This window comes from Ptiloglossa arizonensis, chromosome 11, assembly GCF_051014685.1.
Source record: "Ptiloglossa arizonensis isolate GNS036 chromosome 11, iyPtiAriz1_principal, whole genome shotgun sequence".
NCBI lineage: Eukaryota > Metazoa > Arthropoda > Insecta > Hymenoptera > Colletidae > Ptiloglossa > Ptiloglossa arizonensis.
This window is the reverse complement of record NC_135058.1, coordinates 17,382,879-17,399,044: the sequence shown is the minus strand read 5'-3', so window position 1 is coordinate 17,399,044 and position 16,166 is coordinate 17,382,879. Positions and strand designations below refer to the sequence as shown.

General features: G+C 54.6%; 1 protein-coding gene across 9 annotated transcripts in view; it reads right to left on the bottom strand.

Moving 5' to 3' along the window:
- Positions 1-14,272, bottom strand: part of LOC143152535 (A disintegrin and metalloproteinase with thrombospondin motifs 7) — a 37,140-nt gene extending 22,868 nt beyond the window's left edge. For 2 of the 9 annotated variants that reach the window (XM_076322793.1, XM_076322798.1), the window contains exons 1-2: positions 13,343-14,271; positions 5,149-5,326 (exon numbers count right to left, since the gene is read on the bottom strand). In XM_076322793.1, the coding sequence (XP_076178908.1) occupies positions 5,149-5,233 (85 nt within the window). In that variant the 5' untranslated portion in view covers positions 5,234-5,326; positions 13,343-14,271. Of the gene's footprint in view, positions 1-5,148; positions 5,327-5,806; positions 5,923-6,035; positions 6,266-13,342 lie in introns of those variants that run through there. The other 7 variants (XM_076322801.1, XM_076322802.1, XM_076322796.1 and 4 more) reach the window with 6 other exon arrangements.
- Positions 14,273-16,166: the final 1,894 nt, after the last annotated feature.

Here is a 16,166-nt window from a genome sequence, read left to right as displayed (position 1 = left end):
CACTCCCCGAGGGCCGTCTCGGGCCCATCTCGGGCCCATCTCGGGCCCATCTCGGGCCCATCTCGGACCCATCTCGTAAAAATTCTCGCCCATTAGCATATACCTACTTATCGAATTCATTAAGGTTCCCGCGATAATAGCCGCGGAAACGCGCCGCAACCGCGATACCTCCGACTCCGCGACCCTCCCCCGATTCGAGCTCCTTTCGATGAGCGGCTCTCGGGGGAGAACGGCCATTTTCGGACGCTAATTGAACTTTTATAGTTGTCTCGTTAGTCGCGATTACTCGGGCCACTCGTCTCGATGTTCGCAATTTTCTACCTCGTAATAATTATGGAAGCGCGGTGGGCCGTGAAGCGCGTAGAACGATTCGAGAAACGGCTTTCGATTCGGAAGCGTAGAAAACGGAAACGCGCGCCTCTCTCGAAACGCTCTCTACGGGATCGCTTCGGGGTATCTCGGATATGATAGCTGCTCTCGAACGGTCTCCGTTGTTTCGATAAAACGGTCCTCGGTCGTTACTGTTTTCTTCTTTGCGAGCGGGCGGGTAAACATTGGAAATCCAGGAAGAACGCGGAAACACCGTTTCGCCGGTTCGTATTGCCGATCGCGCGAGAGAAGCTCGCTCGAGGTCACCGACGAACCTCCTCGACGTTCGATTCCTTTCTATTTTGGGAAGTAAAACTTTTCGCTCCGCGTTTGCCGAGCAAAAACCGTTTTCGAATTACTATATTCGGAGCGCCGATTCGCCGGGACGGTACCTAACACGGTTCCATCGTTTCGGGTGCGCACGGAAAGTTTGGATCCTCCCGACCTTCCTCGCGCGAAACAACGCGAAAGAGTAACGCGATCTACCGCGCAGAGGGAGTTTCGAAAGCGGAGTATTCCTCTCGATCGCCGGTAGAAAAGTTTCGAGTCTACGGTCGAACGGAACGCGGGGGAAAGGATCGAGAGGCGAGAGGCGAGAGGCGAGAGGCGAGAGGCGAGAGACGAGAGGGTAAATTTCGGTCGGCGCAGCGCTCGGAGAACGGAACGCGGTCGGTCCGTCGAGCAATTTTCCGGGTATTCTGCGTAGCTCCGGCCGGAATAGGGTTAGGTCGAACAGAGACGGCGATCAATCATGGCCGTGCAACTTGATTATCGTCCACGCCTTCCTTAACGCGTGCGCGCGTTCCACTGGCGCGCTCGCGACTTTTTCAGCGATGACCCGATAGACGGTTTTATCCGCCGAGACGGTAAACCGATACGAGCGGTAACGGTGATGGAATATTTTACGCGATCCTGGGAAACGAAACCGCAAACGCGAGTGGTTGGACGGTGGATCGAAATTGAACGGTCAATTTTAGCGAAACGCGCAACATTCGGAACGGGTGTTTCGACGACGACGGGGGTTCCGTCGCGGAGATCCGAAGAAACCCGAGCAACGGACCATCGGGTTCTTCCTCGTGGCCCGAGTAACCGTTTTTACGCAATTTTCGGCCAATTTTCCATCAATTTTCCAAGCTGGCGGAAACCACGTAACCGTTCCCTCCGTTCCATGGGTGGGTCGGAGAACGCTCGAACCGTTCGGAGCGCGAGCGACGCGGTTATCGTTTCCAGAGCGACGGCATCGAGGATCGGAGAATACCGCCGATTCGACGCAACGAAAACCCGGCGAGACCGCGGACGATAATCGATCGAATAGAATTTTCGCTCGAGCGAGGGCCGTGGAAACGATTCCGGAATGATTTTTCAAAGGCGAGTCCACCGCTCGCACGTGGGTGGCTACCGAGCGAGCGTAATCTCGGGCTGTCTCGACCAGTTCGTTTTTCATTAATTATCTTAGGCACTTTCGCAGATAGGATCGCGCGGTTGGGCAACTTCGACGTTCGAAAGAGTGGAAACTTTCGGTTCGACGGATTTACGAGAACGCGCGCCGACTCCGTAAACAGCAACCTTTTTCTTTCGAAGGAAAGTCGGATTCGTATCGCCGCGGCGCGCACCAAACCGAATCTTTCGAAATTGCATCGGAGCCGATCGCATCTCGGAACACGAGTTATCGTTCGACGTTTCGTTCGAAGCCATTGAAAGTGTCTTCTTCGGTGCGTTCGTCGCGTTTACTCGTTCGTCGTCGCGCTCCCAAGCAGGAATTTCTTCCTTGGTAATAACAGCGTTCGTTCGATCCTTTCCCCTGCCGTTATCGCGAATCTTCCTTATCAGCGGGAGGGAGTCGAATTACGACGACCGGTCGACGAATCGTTGTCACGGGGGCGGTATCTCTCCCGATCCGGCGGCCGTTTGTATCTTATCTCGGTAACCATTTTCGGGAAACGGCGTAAAATTGCAACGTTCGGTACCGTACCGTTTCCCACGTGCTGACGAATTTCTCTCGGTCGCGAGCACAGTCGCGAGCATCGTCGCGAGCATCGTCGCGAGCATCGTCGCGAGCATCGTCGCGAGCATCGTCGCGACAAAGGAATCCTTGTTTCGTGACGAGTGTTGCGCGAGTTCGGCACGCGGATGTCGAAGACGAAGAAGGACGCCCTCGATGTCGCCCCAAGGGACTCGAGTCGAACCATCCGGTGTTCCGACCGATGGCCGTGATCGGACGGTCGTCGCGCGTTTCAAACCTCGAAACGACTTCCACGTCCGAGTAAACGTTTTTCTTCGGACGGAGAGAACGCGACACCGCGATACGTCGAACGAATCGAAGGAAAGAGAAGCGAGACGAGAAAAAGTAGCATCGGGGGATATTTGCCTCGACGAGATCGGCGCAACCCTATCGAAAAGTAGAAGGGACCGTGGGGCGCGGGAGGCAAGGATCGTGGGTGAGGACCGCGAGGTATCTTTCGAAAAGGATCGAGTCTCGTTCGCGTGGGTTTCGTTCGTTATTGGCGATCGAGCGAGTCTCGGCCCACGCGAGTCCTGTCTGCCCCCGCAGGTGCGAATCGTTCGCTCTTCCTCCGACACCGATGCGAATTTCGAGTCGATCGCTCTCGAACCCGGCCCGATACCGCCTTCGATGTTTTCGATACTTGGATCGAAATCCGAGTGTTTCGTACCGCGGCCGGAACCGATCGGTTTCTTCGTTTCGAACCGCTATTGGCTCGACGGGACGTATACTCGGTTCGCTCGAAGCACGCGTTTTTCCCAATTTCGAACGTTATCGACGTTTCCTTCGAAAGCGACCACCGTTTCGGGGTTAGCTTCGAATTCGGTTTTGCTCTTTTTCTCCAATTTGTTGCAAGAAAGTCGTCGAAACGAGAAGAAGAACGTTTTCCGCGAAATCGAAATCCGCGTTAACGTTTACCTTGGGCGAATACGAAACGGAATCGAAATCCTGAGATCGCGACGCCAACGTGAACGGCAGCGACAACACGGAACGCCGGTCGAACGGTCCTTGATCCGTTTCGGGGGATCGACGCGTTTCCGTTTTAACCGCCGGATGCGTGCTCGCCGCCAAGCGAGAAGAACGGGAGAAGACCGAACGCGTTCGGCCGACACTTTTCAACGAAAATAAAGACAACGCTTCGTCATCGAGTGCCTACGCTACGTCGGTGGCAGTCGCGTTTCAACGTTTTCAGATTTGCACGCGGCGACCTACGCGCGTCGCGTCGCGTCGCGTCGCGTCGCGTCGCGTCCCGGCGAACCTTTTATTTCCTGCCGGTTTCGCATCGAGACAAGGAAAGACGAAAAGCGAGCGCGTTGCGTCTATCGACGGCGCTGCCCACGCGATCGCCCGCGCGCCTGCCGGCACAGGTGCGCGTCTCCGTTTCGCGACAACTTCCCGTGCTTTTCCCTCTTCGAATCGATTCGCGAGACCATTCCTTCCAACGAATACAGTACTTATCAGCGGTAGAGAAGCTACCGCTTTCGTTCTACGAACTCTCGTCGAGTTCGAGGACCGTAACTCGGCCAGCATTTTTCAGCCCTCGATCGTCGAACGGGGAAGCCGCGACGAGTTATCGAAAACATTGTTTCCTTTTCGAGGGAACGCGCGAGCTCCGTTCGATACGTAAACGCGAACGTTTCGAGGATTCGCGCGAAAGAACCGGATCGTTGGAAATCTTCGATCCTCGTTGGCAAAGGTCGGCCCGTGGTTCCGTGTAATTGGTAACTTTTTCGGAGAGTAGTACTCGAAAAAGTCGTTCGTTCGAAAAGCTACTCGACGATCGGTCGGGAAGCGACTTTGACGAGGAGACGAGCGCGACGAATTTTTACGGGCGAACGGATCTCGAGACAAGTTTATCTCGCGCGGCGCGGCGCGGCGCGACGCGAGAAACGAGTTTCGTTTCGAGTCGTTTCCGTCGCTGCGCGTACACCGAGAACTACGCGCGCACCCACGCCGCGAACGAGAGAGCGACTTTTCAACGGGTTCGAACCATGAATGGGCGGCCGGTGTCACGGACGAGCCGCGAGCGTTCCTTTTTATTTAGTTTTGCGGACGTTCGGCGCCGTCCCAGGAACGCTGGGTTCTCTTCTCCGATAAGGAGCCGAAAATCGCGGGAATCGTTCCGTCGACGTTAAACGCGAACGGAACATCGTCGCGTCCCGCGAGGAGGTTGGACGATCCTCGGTTTCGTCTCGCGCGTCGCGAATCAGAAATCGAGGCAACAACGTCGCTGTAATTTTCTCTTTCTCGATCGCGATCGTTGCTCACCAACGACGGGCTAATTTCGAAAGCCGGCTAGCTCGTCGTTGTCTCCGCGCCTGCGAAACGAATAAATATTTACGAGCGGTTCGTCCGCTCGGTCCCGTCCTGGCTCGCCGAGTTATCTGCATTGAAAAGGCACCGTGAAGAACGAGTATTCTTCTTTCGCGGCGAGAGAAAAACGACCACTCGAAGCCGAAACGCGTGTCTCGAGGATGCGGGTCCTTCGATCGACCTTTCGGTTACGGTGCGAGCGTCCCGAAAAGATCTCGGATTCGCCGCTACGGGACGTCGTATCGTCGAATCGTTCGGCTCTCTCGAAAACGGAAACGTTCCTCCGTGCGATCTCGGACGCGAAAACGAGCTCGCGAAGCCGAGAACCGCCGAACGAACGAACGAACGAACGAACGAACGAACGAACGAACGAACGAACGAACGAACGACCAAAGAAGAGGTCCTTTCGAGGACTCGTCGCGGCCGGTCGGTTGTTTATCGTCGAGTGTGGTTTTCGAACTCACCCCGGACGCTCGGTCGATGGAGACGGGCTTCGGGGACGATGTGCGCAACGGCGATGAACGCTCGAAGCATCAATGGATAGCGCATGGCTGCGGTCGAATCGGAGCTGAAGTTTGCGATAAGTACGCGACGCTCGATCGGTCGACAGGCTCCCGTCCTTTAAGCCGTCGCTCGTTCACCCTGGAACAACAAAATATAAGGAATCCTCGTACGTTCGTGCGTTCGTGCGTTCGTGCGTTCGTGCGTTCGTGCGTTCGTGCGTTCGTGCGTTCGTGCGTTCGTGCGTTCGTGCGTTCGTGCGTTCGTGCGTTCGTGCGTTCCGCGAATCGACGGCCCTTCTCCAAACGCCGACAGCTTCGATCGTAGATCGCGTCGATGGTAAGAAAGTTAGACTCGAGTACTCTGGAGTTCGAGCATCGGAGTCAAGTTGGACGATGCCGTTTAATTAATTTTTCTTTTCGCCATTTTTCCGATTTCTCTCGTTCCAACTTGTCCGCGACACGACCCGCGAGTTTTTTCGTTCTTTCGTTCTTTCGCTCCGTAAAGTCCGTTTAAATTGTTTACCTTCGTACGAAGACTTTGCGAAACAATTACTTCACCCTCTCGAATCGAACGTAGTTCGATCGTTTGTAAATATTTTGCGTCCAAAAGGGTTCTCACCCGTTTAAAAAATAGACAAATCCGGGGATCGTGTACGAAACGTTGCCTCGGAAAATTGCACTTTGTCGATCGGACCGAGGAACGTTCGGCGAACGTACACGTAAGGGTTTGCGCGAGGCTGAATCGACGATCATTTTGCCGGCAAGAGTATCGGCGCGATACGCGGTTCGAACGAGGCGTCGAAGTCGAATTTCGTTGTCGAAATATTCCGAGGGAACTCGTACCGTACCTCGTTGCGCGAGATTATCATGGAGGGTGTAACGCTCGGTAATCGGGACGATCGCGATTCGAGGACCGTGCCGATTGTTTCTCGCGGTTCCTCGCCGAGTACGAGTAATTTTACGGATTCCACGGCTCGAAAGGTCAAACATCGGCGAATCGACTCGACGTACGCGGAACGAGGTAAACCGGATTCGGTATCTCCGAAGGGTCGCTTCGCGAAACCGAGCCGGTCGTCCCGTCTGTCCTCGAACGCCCGCCTATTTCTTTTTCTTATCGATTTTTCGGAAAAATCGCCGTTCGAAGAAGAACGTCGCGAAGAGGCGCGATGAAAAATTACCGGAGTCGCGTACGCGTTGCCGGTTTTCGGAGCGCGCGACGATAACTCGCGCGGAAACCCGTTCGGTGGCTCGCAACGTTTCGACGCGAGCGCGCAAATACGCGTTCAACGAACAAACCGTCCCGTTCCTATCGGACGCGGCCACTCGAGACGCGACTGCGGAATATTTATAAGAGAGGCGCGGTTTTAAAGCGTCTCCTGTCGCTCGGATTGAGACGTCGCGCGTGCAATGTGCCGCACGAACGAGACGAGGACGTCGCCGGAGATTAACGACACGAGCGCGGAGCGCGGAGCGCGTAGCACGGAACGCCGAGAAATTCTCTCTTTGCGATCGAACGATCCTTTTTCCTCGAATATCGTAAACGTTCCGCCGTTCGAACGAATCTTCTCCTATGAAATTTCTTCGATCGACCGGCGATCCTTTCGACGCTCCGACGACGGTAAACTTACGAAAGGAACCGCGAACGCCGATCGTCGGGGAGCGGGCGCGTTTCGCGAAACGCAATTGCTTCGGCAAAGAGTCGTCGTCGTCGTCGTCGTCGTCGTCGCCGTTGGGATCACGGTCAACGACGGAGACGCCGAAAAAAGAGGTACACGCGGCGAGCGGATGCCACCGCGACGGTGACGGCGACGGCGACGGCGACGGCGACGGCGACGGCGACGGCGACGGCGACGACGACGCGAGAAAACGGTTCGCCGAGTGAGAGGCACCGGAAATGCATTCGAGTAAATGTGGGAGCGCGTGGGTAAGCACGTGCGAAAATCCGTGTACTCGAACGAGAAAGCGAACAAGCGGAATAACCAACGAACCCGTTCGAACGGGATTTACTCCTACGAATGCGTATCGACGCTCGCCTCCGACTAATTCGCTAATGTTAATAGCAGTTAATTGACAGGCTGTCGAGACCGAGAACGTCGGAGTTGTTCGAGACGAAAACGGCGCGGCTATCTCGGCCGTTGCGCAAGCGAGTTACGCGCGTCGAGCGAACCGATTTTTATGGAAATCGTGCGCCTCGAAAGTATTCTTTCTTTTCTTTGGTTTTCGATGAAGAATTTCGAAGGAACGAACGATATCGATCTATGGCCGCGCGAAACGCGCTAGGTGGAAAATTACGCGTCGATCGGAGCGCAACGGGAGCTGTACGATCGTTTTTCGCGGCGGTGCGACACGGTGCACCGAACAGGGATCGTTTCCCGAGCGTTCCTCGAGCTCGACGCTTTCACCGTTCTACGAGCCGCACGGGGATCAGGGATTACGCGCTTACGGGGAAACCGAGCTCGTCCAAGAGACGCCGGGACCGTAAGAACGGCGACGTTCGTTTCCGCGGCTACGACGAAGATGTCCGACCGAGGTGGCTCCTTTGGAAACAGCCAAAGATTTCGCTTCGCTTGGGTCTATTCGATGCTCGGCGCGTAATTAACGCCGCTGGAACGAGAAAACGTTGCTTCTTTCTTTAAAATAAATAATAACAACGATAAAAGGTTTCTCGCCGTTGGCTGGATATACGCGCGATGCGCGATGCGCGATTCGGACGTCGCGACGAGGGGGGAATTTATCGAAACTCGTGTAAATCCGACGACGACGACGACGACGACGACGACGAACACCGAAAGACTCGCGGGCCCGGCGACGTCCGAGTTTTGAAATTCGATCGAGACGTTTAAAATCGTCGCGTCGACGAAACAAGATGCTCTCGACGCGCGCGATCTTTTGTCCGCGGAACGGAAGCTTGGACGAGAACCGTTCGACGATAGCGGCGCGGCACGACGAAGGAAGAAGAACCGTGCGCGATAAGACTTTGAGAGTTCGTTTCGATCACCGAGGACGGAGGAGACCGCGTTGCCGGCTAAATATTCATGCGCGATTTATGCGAGGTATGCGGTCGCGAAGCGCGTGTAGCGGTCGAGGCGCCGCTGCCGTTGTTGTCGTTGTCGTTGTCGTTGTCGTTGTCGTTGTTGTCGTTGCCGTTGCCGTTGCCGTTGCCGTTGCCGTTGCCGTTGCCGTTGCCGCGACACCGATCATTGTTTCTCCAGCGTAAGATCCAAGTGGAACGGAAAAGTTATTTACGATCGCGAATTAATCGCGACGAGTCGCCGACGTCGACGGAATGTCGCGACGCCTCTTTTCTTCGGGGAAGCGGCGCGCTTCGAAGGGCGTCTCGAAGGTTTACGCGCGATCGCGTATCCATAGTTTTTCTCGACGCGAGCTACGTACAGCAATTCGCAGATTCGTAATCGTAATTGCGCTAATTTCGGGGCGAAAAACTCTGAAACGGAAACGTCGTTTCGACGAATTTGCCCCCGCGCGTATTTCGCTCGATCGTCCGTTGAGATACGTCGCGTAAATTTCCCGCGTATAATTTACGCGACGATTATCCCGCGTACGTGGACAATTGTTCCGAGTGGTAAACGCGTTAACGCGAACGAAACGAATTTGCGCGTTGTTTGCTCGTTCGAAATGTTACTGCGTATTTATGCGCGTTCGAAGCCCGCGCGCGTGCGCGCATAATTAATCGATTTAATGGCATACTTCTTTTGTGCATTAACGCGCGGTGAATTTTAAACGAACTCGTTGAAACGTGCGTTTCTCTATCGAGATTTTTCATTTCCGAGCGATCGTTCTCGTTGGTTCGATGTGCTCGGTGCGCCGCTGGACACGTTTCGAACAATAGGGAAAAGCGTTGCTCGCGAAAATGCTGTTTTCTCGGTTACCGGAGAAACTTTTCGAATTTTGCGGTAGAATTCGACCGAGTGACGAACTCCGAGAACAAAAGCGCTAACAATTTGGCAAATATTCGACCACCGTAGCGACTACGCAGCGGCGTCTATCGTTTGCTCGTGTCCGAGTCGACGAGGCGACGAGGCGACGAGGCGTACAGCGGTTCGCAACGAATCTCGCGATCTACTCGAGACGCACGCGACTGGTCCCTCGAGCGATACCCTTGCCGTTCCCGAGTACTTTTCCCTCGGTTAACTGTCGGCCGATTCCTCGTTAAGTCGCGAAACAACATTTTTCTGCGTCGCGTCGCGTCGACGCGCGTCGACGTTTTCCGTTCAAGGACGCTGTTGTATTTGCTCTTCACGGTTTTCGTAAGATCGTGCTCCATATTTATTTCGTAGGGTACCTGCGCGATACTTTTATGCCGAAAGTTTGTATCTCCGTTTCGGACGCGCAACGATTCTTCCCGTTACTCGAGGCGGGAAAGGGTTCGAGTCTGTTCGCTTCCGAACAAGAGCAGCCTGTGCGTACGCGTAATTACGATTTTTCCGCCGATAATTTAAAGGAACGGATAAACGTTTTACGATTTCCGGCGTTAAGATCTTCTTCCGTTACCCGTATCTTCGGTTTTGATTCCGCGACCAAACGAACGTATTTATCGTCGAGATAACGGTTCGTTCGTATAAATTTACGATTCTTCGATTCGAACTTGGGTTGCGCGTTAACGATTATTTGCTAAAAAGAAGCGCGAGCTCCGTGGGACCGTGGTACGGGTTCGCAGCCTCTTCGAGTACGATGCGTACGATCGTGAGGATTCAACGATCGATGATCGCGCGACAACGCGACCACGCGAAAAAACGACATATTTCGAAGGAAAGTTACGTTCTCGCGCGCGCAGAATTTTCCGCGTTTCGAGTCCGGCCGAAGTTCGTGGATCGTTTCGTCGTTTCCTACGATAAAGCGTGGATACGTCTCGCGCGCGAAAGAAATTCGAAAGGGGCGTCTCTCTCGCGACGAGTACGTTCCCGAGTTGTTCGCGGTACGCGGTCGACCAAAAAAATCGAGGTATTCGAAAAAGAAATACGTACGTATGTACGAGGTTAAAGGGGAAGCGAGCTCGAAGGAGGATCGTTGGGCGGGCGCGTCGTATCGTTTCCTCGGATTACGCACCCGGTGTTCGTCAAAAACACGTCCAACGACTCTATCCGTGGTCTTCTCCGTCGCGACGAATCGGTCCGTCCTCGCGTTACGGCTTCGAAGAATATTCCCGACGCGAACGGTGTCCCTCCGAAGATATCCTTCGGAGTATTTGTTCGTTTCGTTTCGAGACACCGATCGAAATTTCGAGCGCGCGTAAAGCGACAGCGAGTGCTCACTCGACGTTCGTAACGAGTGCTTTCCGATCTTTCTCTGAAAAGTTTCGACCGACCGCTCGGTCGGTAGTACGCCTTATTTGCCAATTTCATCGAACAATTGCACGCGTACGAATCGATTTTCGAAGCTAATTATTTAAGTAAGCCGAGAGGACGAAGCGTAAAGTTTCCTTGTTCGAAGTGCGCGCAACGGACGCACCTGCCACCGCGGGTCGAGCTGCGGGTCGAGCTGCGGGTTGAGCCGCAGGAGTAGCGATCGAGGATCGAGGATCGAGACTCGGCGTTTCGTTGTTACGATTTATCGAACGAGCGGCGACCCGTTGCGAGGTTCGAACAACGCACGATGTTCGATGCGTAATACGAATCGAGAAAGGTAGATATCGAAGCGGGATCGTCGAGGGACGCGAATCGAAACGATTAAAGGAATTCGAGATCGCGCGATCTATAACGAATTCGAAGAACAAGGAGATTTTCGAAGGACAAGAACGGACGTTACGGGGCGAGAAATACGATCGCGGTCCGATCACGGACGAGTTCCTCTTGGCTCGCGTACGCATCGCGGGGAGAAAGAGAAATCTCCCTCGTCGACGGTAATTCGAAATAAATTTTGCGTACGTCGACGAGTACGAATTCTCGAGCTTGGATCGCGAACACTCGGCCGATTGTATTCGCGTCCAGGAAAACGGAGCGAAGCGTAGAACGTTGAGATGGAAACCGTAAGTAAAATCAACGACACGGATGGAAAAATTCGGCGCGCGAATGGAAAGTCGAACGAGACGATAGATGGGTAGGTTTCGAGTTAGCCGCGATATTGTTTCGGGTCGCGGTGTATTTGTGCCCATCGGTGGATAAATTTTAGCGTTTCCGGGAACGTTGGGCGAAAAGCGGCAGTACCGCGCGTGTCTACGTACAACGTCGAACAAGTTTACGAGCAAAGATAGAATCACCGTGTCGTCGTTCGCGGACAAAGGTCTAGTGTCTTCTACGAGCGTTTCGCGTTCGACGTACTGGCACGTACCGTAAATAAACGAGCGTTCGAGACTTCGTTTAAGGCATCGTTAATGGAATGTCCGTGCCGAGAGTTAATTCGCGCTCGATACACTTACGGAACTTACGGTCGCGGCGTCGTTATTACGACGAATGTTCGTTTCGATCGCACGAGGGGAACGTTTTCATCGTTTTCGGAAGAAATCGCGACAGCTTCGAGACCGTTTTGCGCACACCGACGGTGCGCCGCGGCGTCCAAGGAAAATCGAACCGGAACCGTCGAAACGCGATTCGTTCCCTGCTCTACGGAGAGACGTGTCCGAAGACCTTTCGAATCGGTGGCCATATTTCTCGCGATCGTAGATCGGATCTTGCAACGATCGAAGAGCTCTTTCGCCCGTGCGCGTGGAAACGAAGCGTACGAGAGACGGACCGCGGACCCAAAAACACCCGCGAGCCAATTATCACCTCAATCGTCGAACGAGCGAAACAATTTTTCAATTTTTCGTTACGCCGCGGCGGTGCAACGAGACGTCTAGGTTGCAAACCCGAACGATACGTTTGAATCGTATCTCGTTCGGTGCTCGTCGACGTAACGTTCCAATCGGTGATGGACCAACGAGACCAAGACGTTCCAATCGAAAAGATTTAACCGATACGAAGCGGTAGACGAAAAGAAAAATTTACCGTTTTCGACGCGTTTTCCGAACCACGCTGAAAACGTTTCACCTACCGAGACTAAACTTTGTCGCGCAAATTCGATATCGTTCGACCGGTTCGTTTGCTCTTCCGTCGGTATATTCGCTCGATCGTTGCGTGCCCTCGGTTTTCGCAAAATCTAAACGGCGATGTAGTTTATCCAAGTACCGTCGTTCGACCGCGCAATCGCAATTCTGATCGCGCGTTATTTAACGGACAATACGGACGATCGCGCGGATTTATTCGAATCCGACGCGATTACGTCGAGGCTTCGTTGTTCGAAAGTCGTCGCCGTCGTCGAAAATAACTGTAACCGTTTCGAGACGTCTCGCGCGACGACGATAAAACGACGCTCGATCGATTTTTATAGACGCGAGAAAGCGAGCCGTGAATCGTCGAAGAAAAAGTTCTCGATTCGAACGCGTTACCGATGGAAGCGTTCTTTTCTTTTTTTCACTCGCGAGAGATCCGAATGCCCGTCGAGGAAACCGTTTCGTCGACGTCTCGGGCCCGCGGAAAGTTTTCTTATCGCGGAGTTTGGCGGGTATACTATACAGCGAACGGTTGCCAAACTACTCGACTTTGGCCGACTCGACGAGTGGACGTCTTCGACGCGTCAACGATACAGGATGGTTCGCGGTTGGTCGAAAAAACCGGACGAAGATTACTCGCGGAGTGGTAGAATCGATCTCGATCGTCGAAATTTCGTACGTTTCATTTGGATAGGATAGATGTATTCTCCGAGCGCAAATACGATCGCGTCGAGTCGATCGAATATTTCATTTTCGACTCGATCTTTCGAATTTCGATCGTGCCCGTAAATTTTCTCTCTCCCGAGAAGGCGAAGGATCGGCGCACAAGCGGCATTCCGTCGGTTCGTTTCTAGATCGTCGATCAATTTTTGCATCGTTGTCGGTTCAAAGTTTGAATCGAAGCACGGCCTTGATTCTCTCTCCGTCTGGGTCGGTCGGTCGGTCGGTCGGTCGGTCGGTCGAACGACGGTTTCGAACGGTCCGATTCGAGTTTTGTAATATCGAGGCTCGCACACCGTTGCGAGGTACGCGAGGTACGCGACGTACCGTTCGTTGACTCGAAACTTTCGATTTCTTTTATCGAGCGGAATCGGCTCGATCGGTCGTCGGTGGATATCCGCGAAGCGCGATCGTCGAATTGGTTTCGCGCGGCCAATTGGTACGTACCCGTCGATCGTCGCGTCCTGTTCGGCACGTGGTGACCGGCGGTGCACTAACCCGAAACACCTGCGCGCACCTTCTCCGCACAAACGATTCCGTGGATGTAGCTCACTGCCGCGCGAGATGGTCTGCCTCCCTCGTCTCTCGGACGAGCGTTCGCGCGCTGCGGTTCATCGGGTTCGCCGGTTCATCGCCTAACAGTTCACTTTTCGCCGGAAGTTCCGACGCGGATCGTGAAAACGCGCTCGCACTCGCGCTAGCGCCCGCGCCTCGGAAGAACGGACCCGTGGGGGAGGGCCCGTTGCGCGAGTAGGGGGAGTGCGTGGGACCACCGAGCGGTACGGGAGGGAGAATCGAAGAGAGAGAGAGAGAGAGAGAGAGAGAGAGAGAGAGAGAGAGAGAGAGAGAGAGAGAAAAGGAACGGTGAATCGTCGAGAGAAGAGAGAAAACGAGAGGGAACTGGGAGAAAATAGGGTGAGAAAAAGAAAGGGGAAGATATTCTTGGCGAAGAGCGAGGGAGAGACGGGTACGAAAACGGAGCGACGGAGATCGATAGAGACCAAAAGAGAAGGATAAAGAGCGTACGCGGCAGCGTGCGCGCCTGCGGGAGGAAGAGAGAGAGAGAGAGAGAGAGAGAGAGAGAGAGAGAGAGAGAGACGGAGAGGGGAACAGAAATGACGGAACACGGATGCCGGGCTGGCAGAGAAGTCGTGGGCACGGTCGCCGTCACAACACTAGCGGTCCGGTACACTCTTCCGATGGTCTACGTACACGCGATCCTCCTCTCCGTGTCCCTGTTCCGACGTCGTTCCTCCGTCTTGTTCCCTCTCGGTCGGCTGGCCCTGCGCGCTCGCCCTCCCCCCGTCCCGATGAACGCGTATGGTACCGTTCGTACGATACACGGATTACGTGTGTTCTCTGCCGCGCGCTCGCGATCGCGCGATCTCGCGATCTCGCGATCTCGCCTCTCTTTTCCGCCTCCTCTGGCTCGGTTACGACGAACGGAGAACTCGGTGGTTCCCTCCTACCTCGGTCGGCCGCGAAAGAACGGACCGAGAACCGAGAACCGAGACAGGGCAATCTACTAGGTAAGACTAGTTCCTCCGGCGAGTCGTGGACCCGTTTTCCGTCCGGCCGCTCTCCCTCTCTCTTTCCGTCTCTCTTTCCGTCTCTCTTCCAGTCTCTCTTCCAGTCTCTCTTCCAGTCCCGTTCCCTCTCCGCTCGGTCGGTGTCTCTCGTTCGTTTCTCCGCGTTCCTCTCGTTCGATCTACCTTGCCCGCTCCCGCGTCTTTCGTCCTCGCTCCGAGGCATCTGTCTCCTTTCGGTTCTCGCGGCTCCACCGGCGCCGCTCCGTCCACGCGGGGTGTACGACGAAACACCGGAATTTTATTTAACAATTTCGTTCCGCCGGTGATCCGGCCACGTCCGTAAACTTTGCGCGTCCGTAAACTGGTTTCTCGATTTCATCCCAGAAGAACCGGAAAGCCGTCTCTTCGATCCATTGTCGCGCAGCTCGTTTCGAGATCGATCGCTTTCGGAGTAACCCGATCGAGGCGCGAAAATACGAGAAACGTTGCTCCGCGTACCTCTGGTAAGATTCGCGGGTTTTGTTCCCGGTTTTCGTTCGCCTCGTTGGTTCTTCCTCGGCCCGTTTCCTCCTTCAATTTCCTTCCCGTTTGTTTCGGCTTCGATTCGTTTTGCTCGTTACGGGTAGCGCGCGCGCGCGCGCGCGGCATCGTGCGCATAAATCTCTCGCGCGTCGCGAATTTCCTCTCTTTCCGATGCATCGAAAGCAAGACGCTCGCAGTTTCTCGTTCGCGCCAAGGGCGCCGCGCGACTGTTTACTCGAAGGAACAAATTTCAAGCGGAAAGGACGGAAAGAATTGCGATTCGCAGGATCCTCGCGGTAACTTTCGCCGAAACGCGATCCCGAGATCCCGCGACCCTTCGGGAATCTCGCGTTGGGCGAACGGGATCCTCGGAACGTCGTTCGATGGAAACGGCCACCACGTGGAGCAATTTTCCTCGCGTCCGAGTAGCGCGAGGAAAACACCCGTTGCGGCGGAGTTAATCGCGATCGAGACGGCGTTTTCGAATAAATATGACTCGCGACGAACGCAAAGGGCCTCGAGTTCGTTGGAAACTTTTTTCGCCGATTACCGCGAAACCGTGGAAACACCGTCCGCGACGCGCTCGTACGACAATTTCCCTCGATCCGTTCGAGGAACGAGCGCTCCGTGTTTTTCCACGATACTCGGTGCAACGAGTCACGGTTTACCGCGAAAAGAGGGAAAAACGCGAAACGGAGTCGCGCGACGCGTTTTCGCGCGCAGCAAAGGATCCGAAGCGAAAAAGGCCCAGGGAAATTTGGAAATTCGTCGAGCCGCGCGAAAAGTAGATCGAAGCCGATCGCTTTTCCCCGAGGATGTTCGATGCTGATCCGTTTTCGTCGGCCGGCGTCTTTAACGCTCTTTCGTAGTAACTTTTTTATTTCCGGTCCCGGTTCTCGGCTCTTCTCGATTCGTTGCCGGTAGTGTCTCGCCTCGTCTCCTTCGAAAGTCGATTACCCTCTCTTTTTGCCTTCTCGGTTCGCGATTCGTTCTTCCCGTTTCTCTCCGATTCGCGGTTCTCCAACTTCCGAGGAGAAAATTCTCACTTTGTTCGCGTTTTCGAATCTCGGAAGGTTCGCGGGAGGTATCTCGGAAAGGAGGTCCTCGACGACGAGCACCTGGTAGCTAGTCGCACGGGCTGCGAACTCGTTCGCGTGGGTCGATCGTCCGATGATTTTCGACCGTAGCACCGGCGGCGCGTTCGTTGCGCGTTCGTTGCG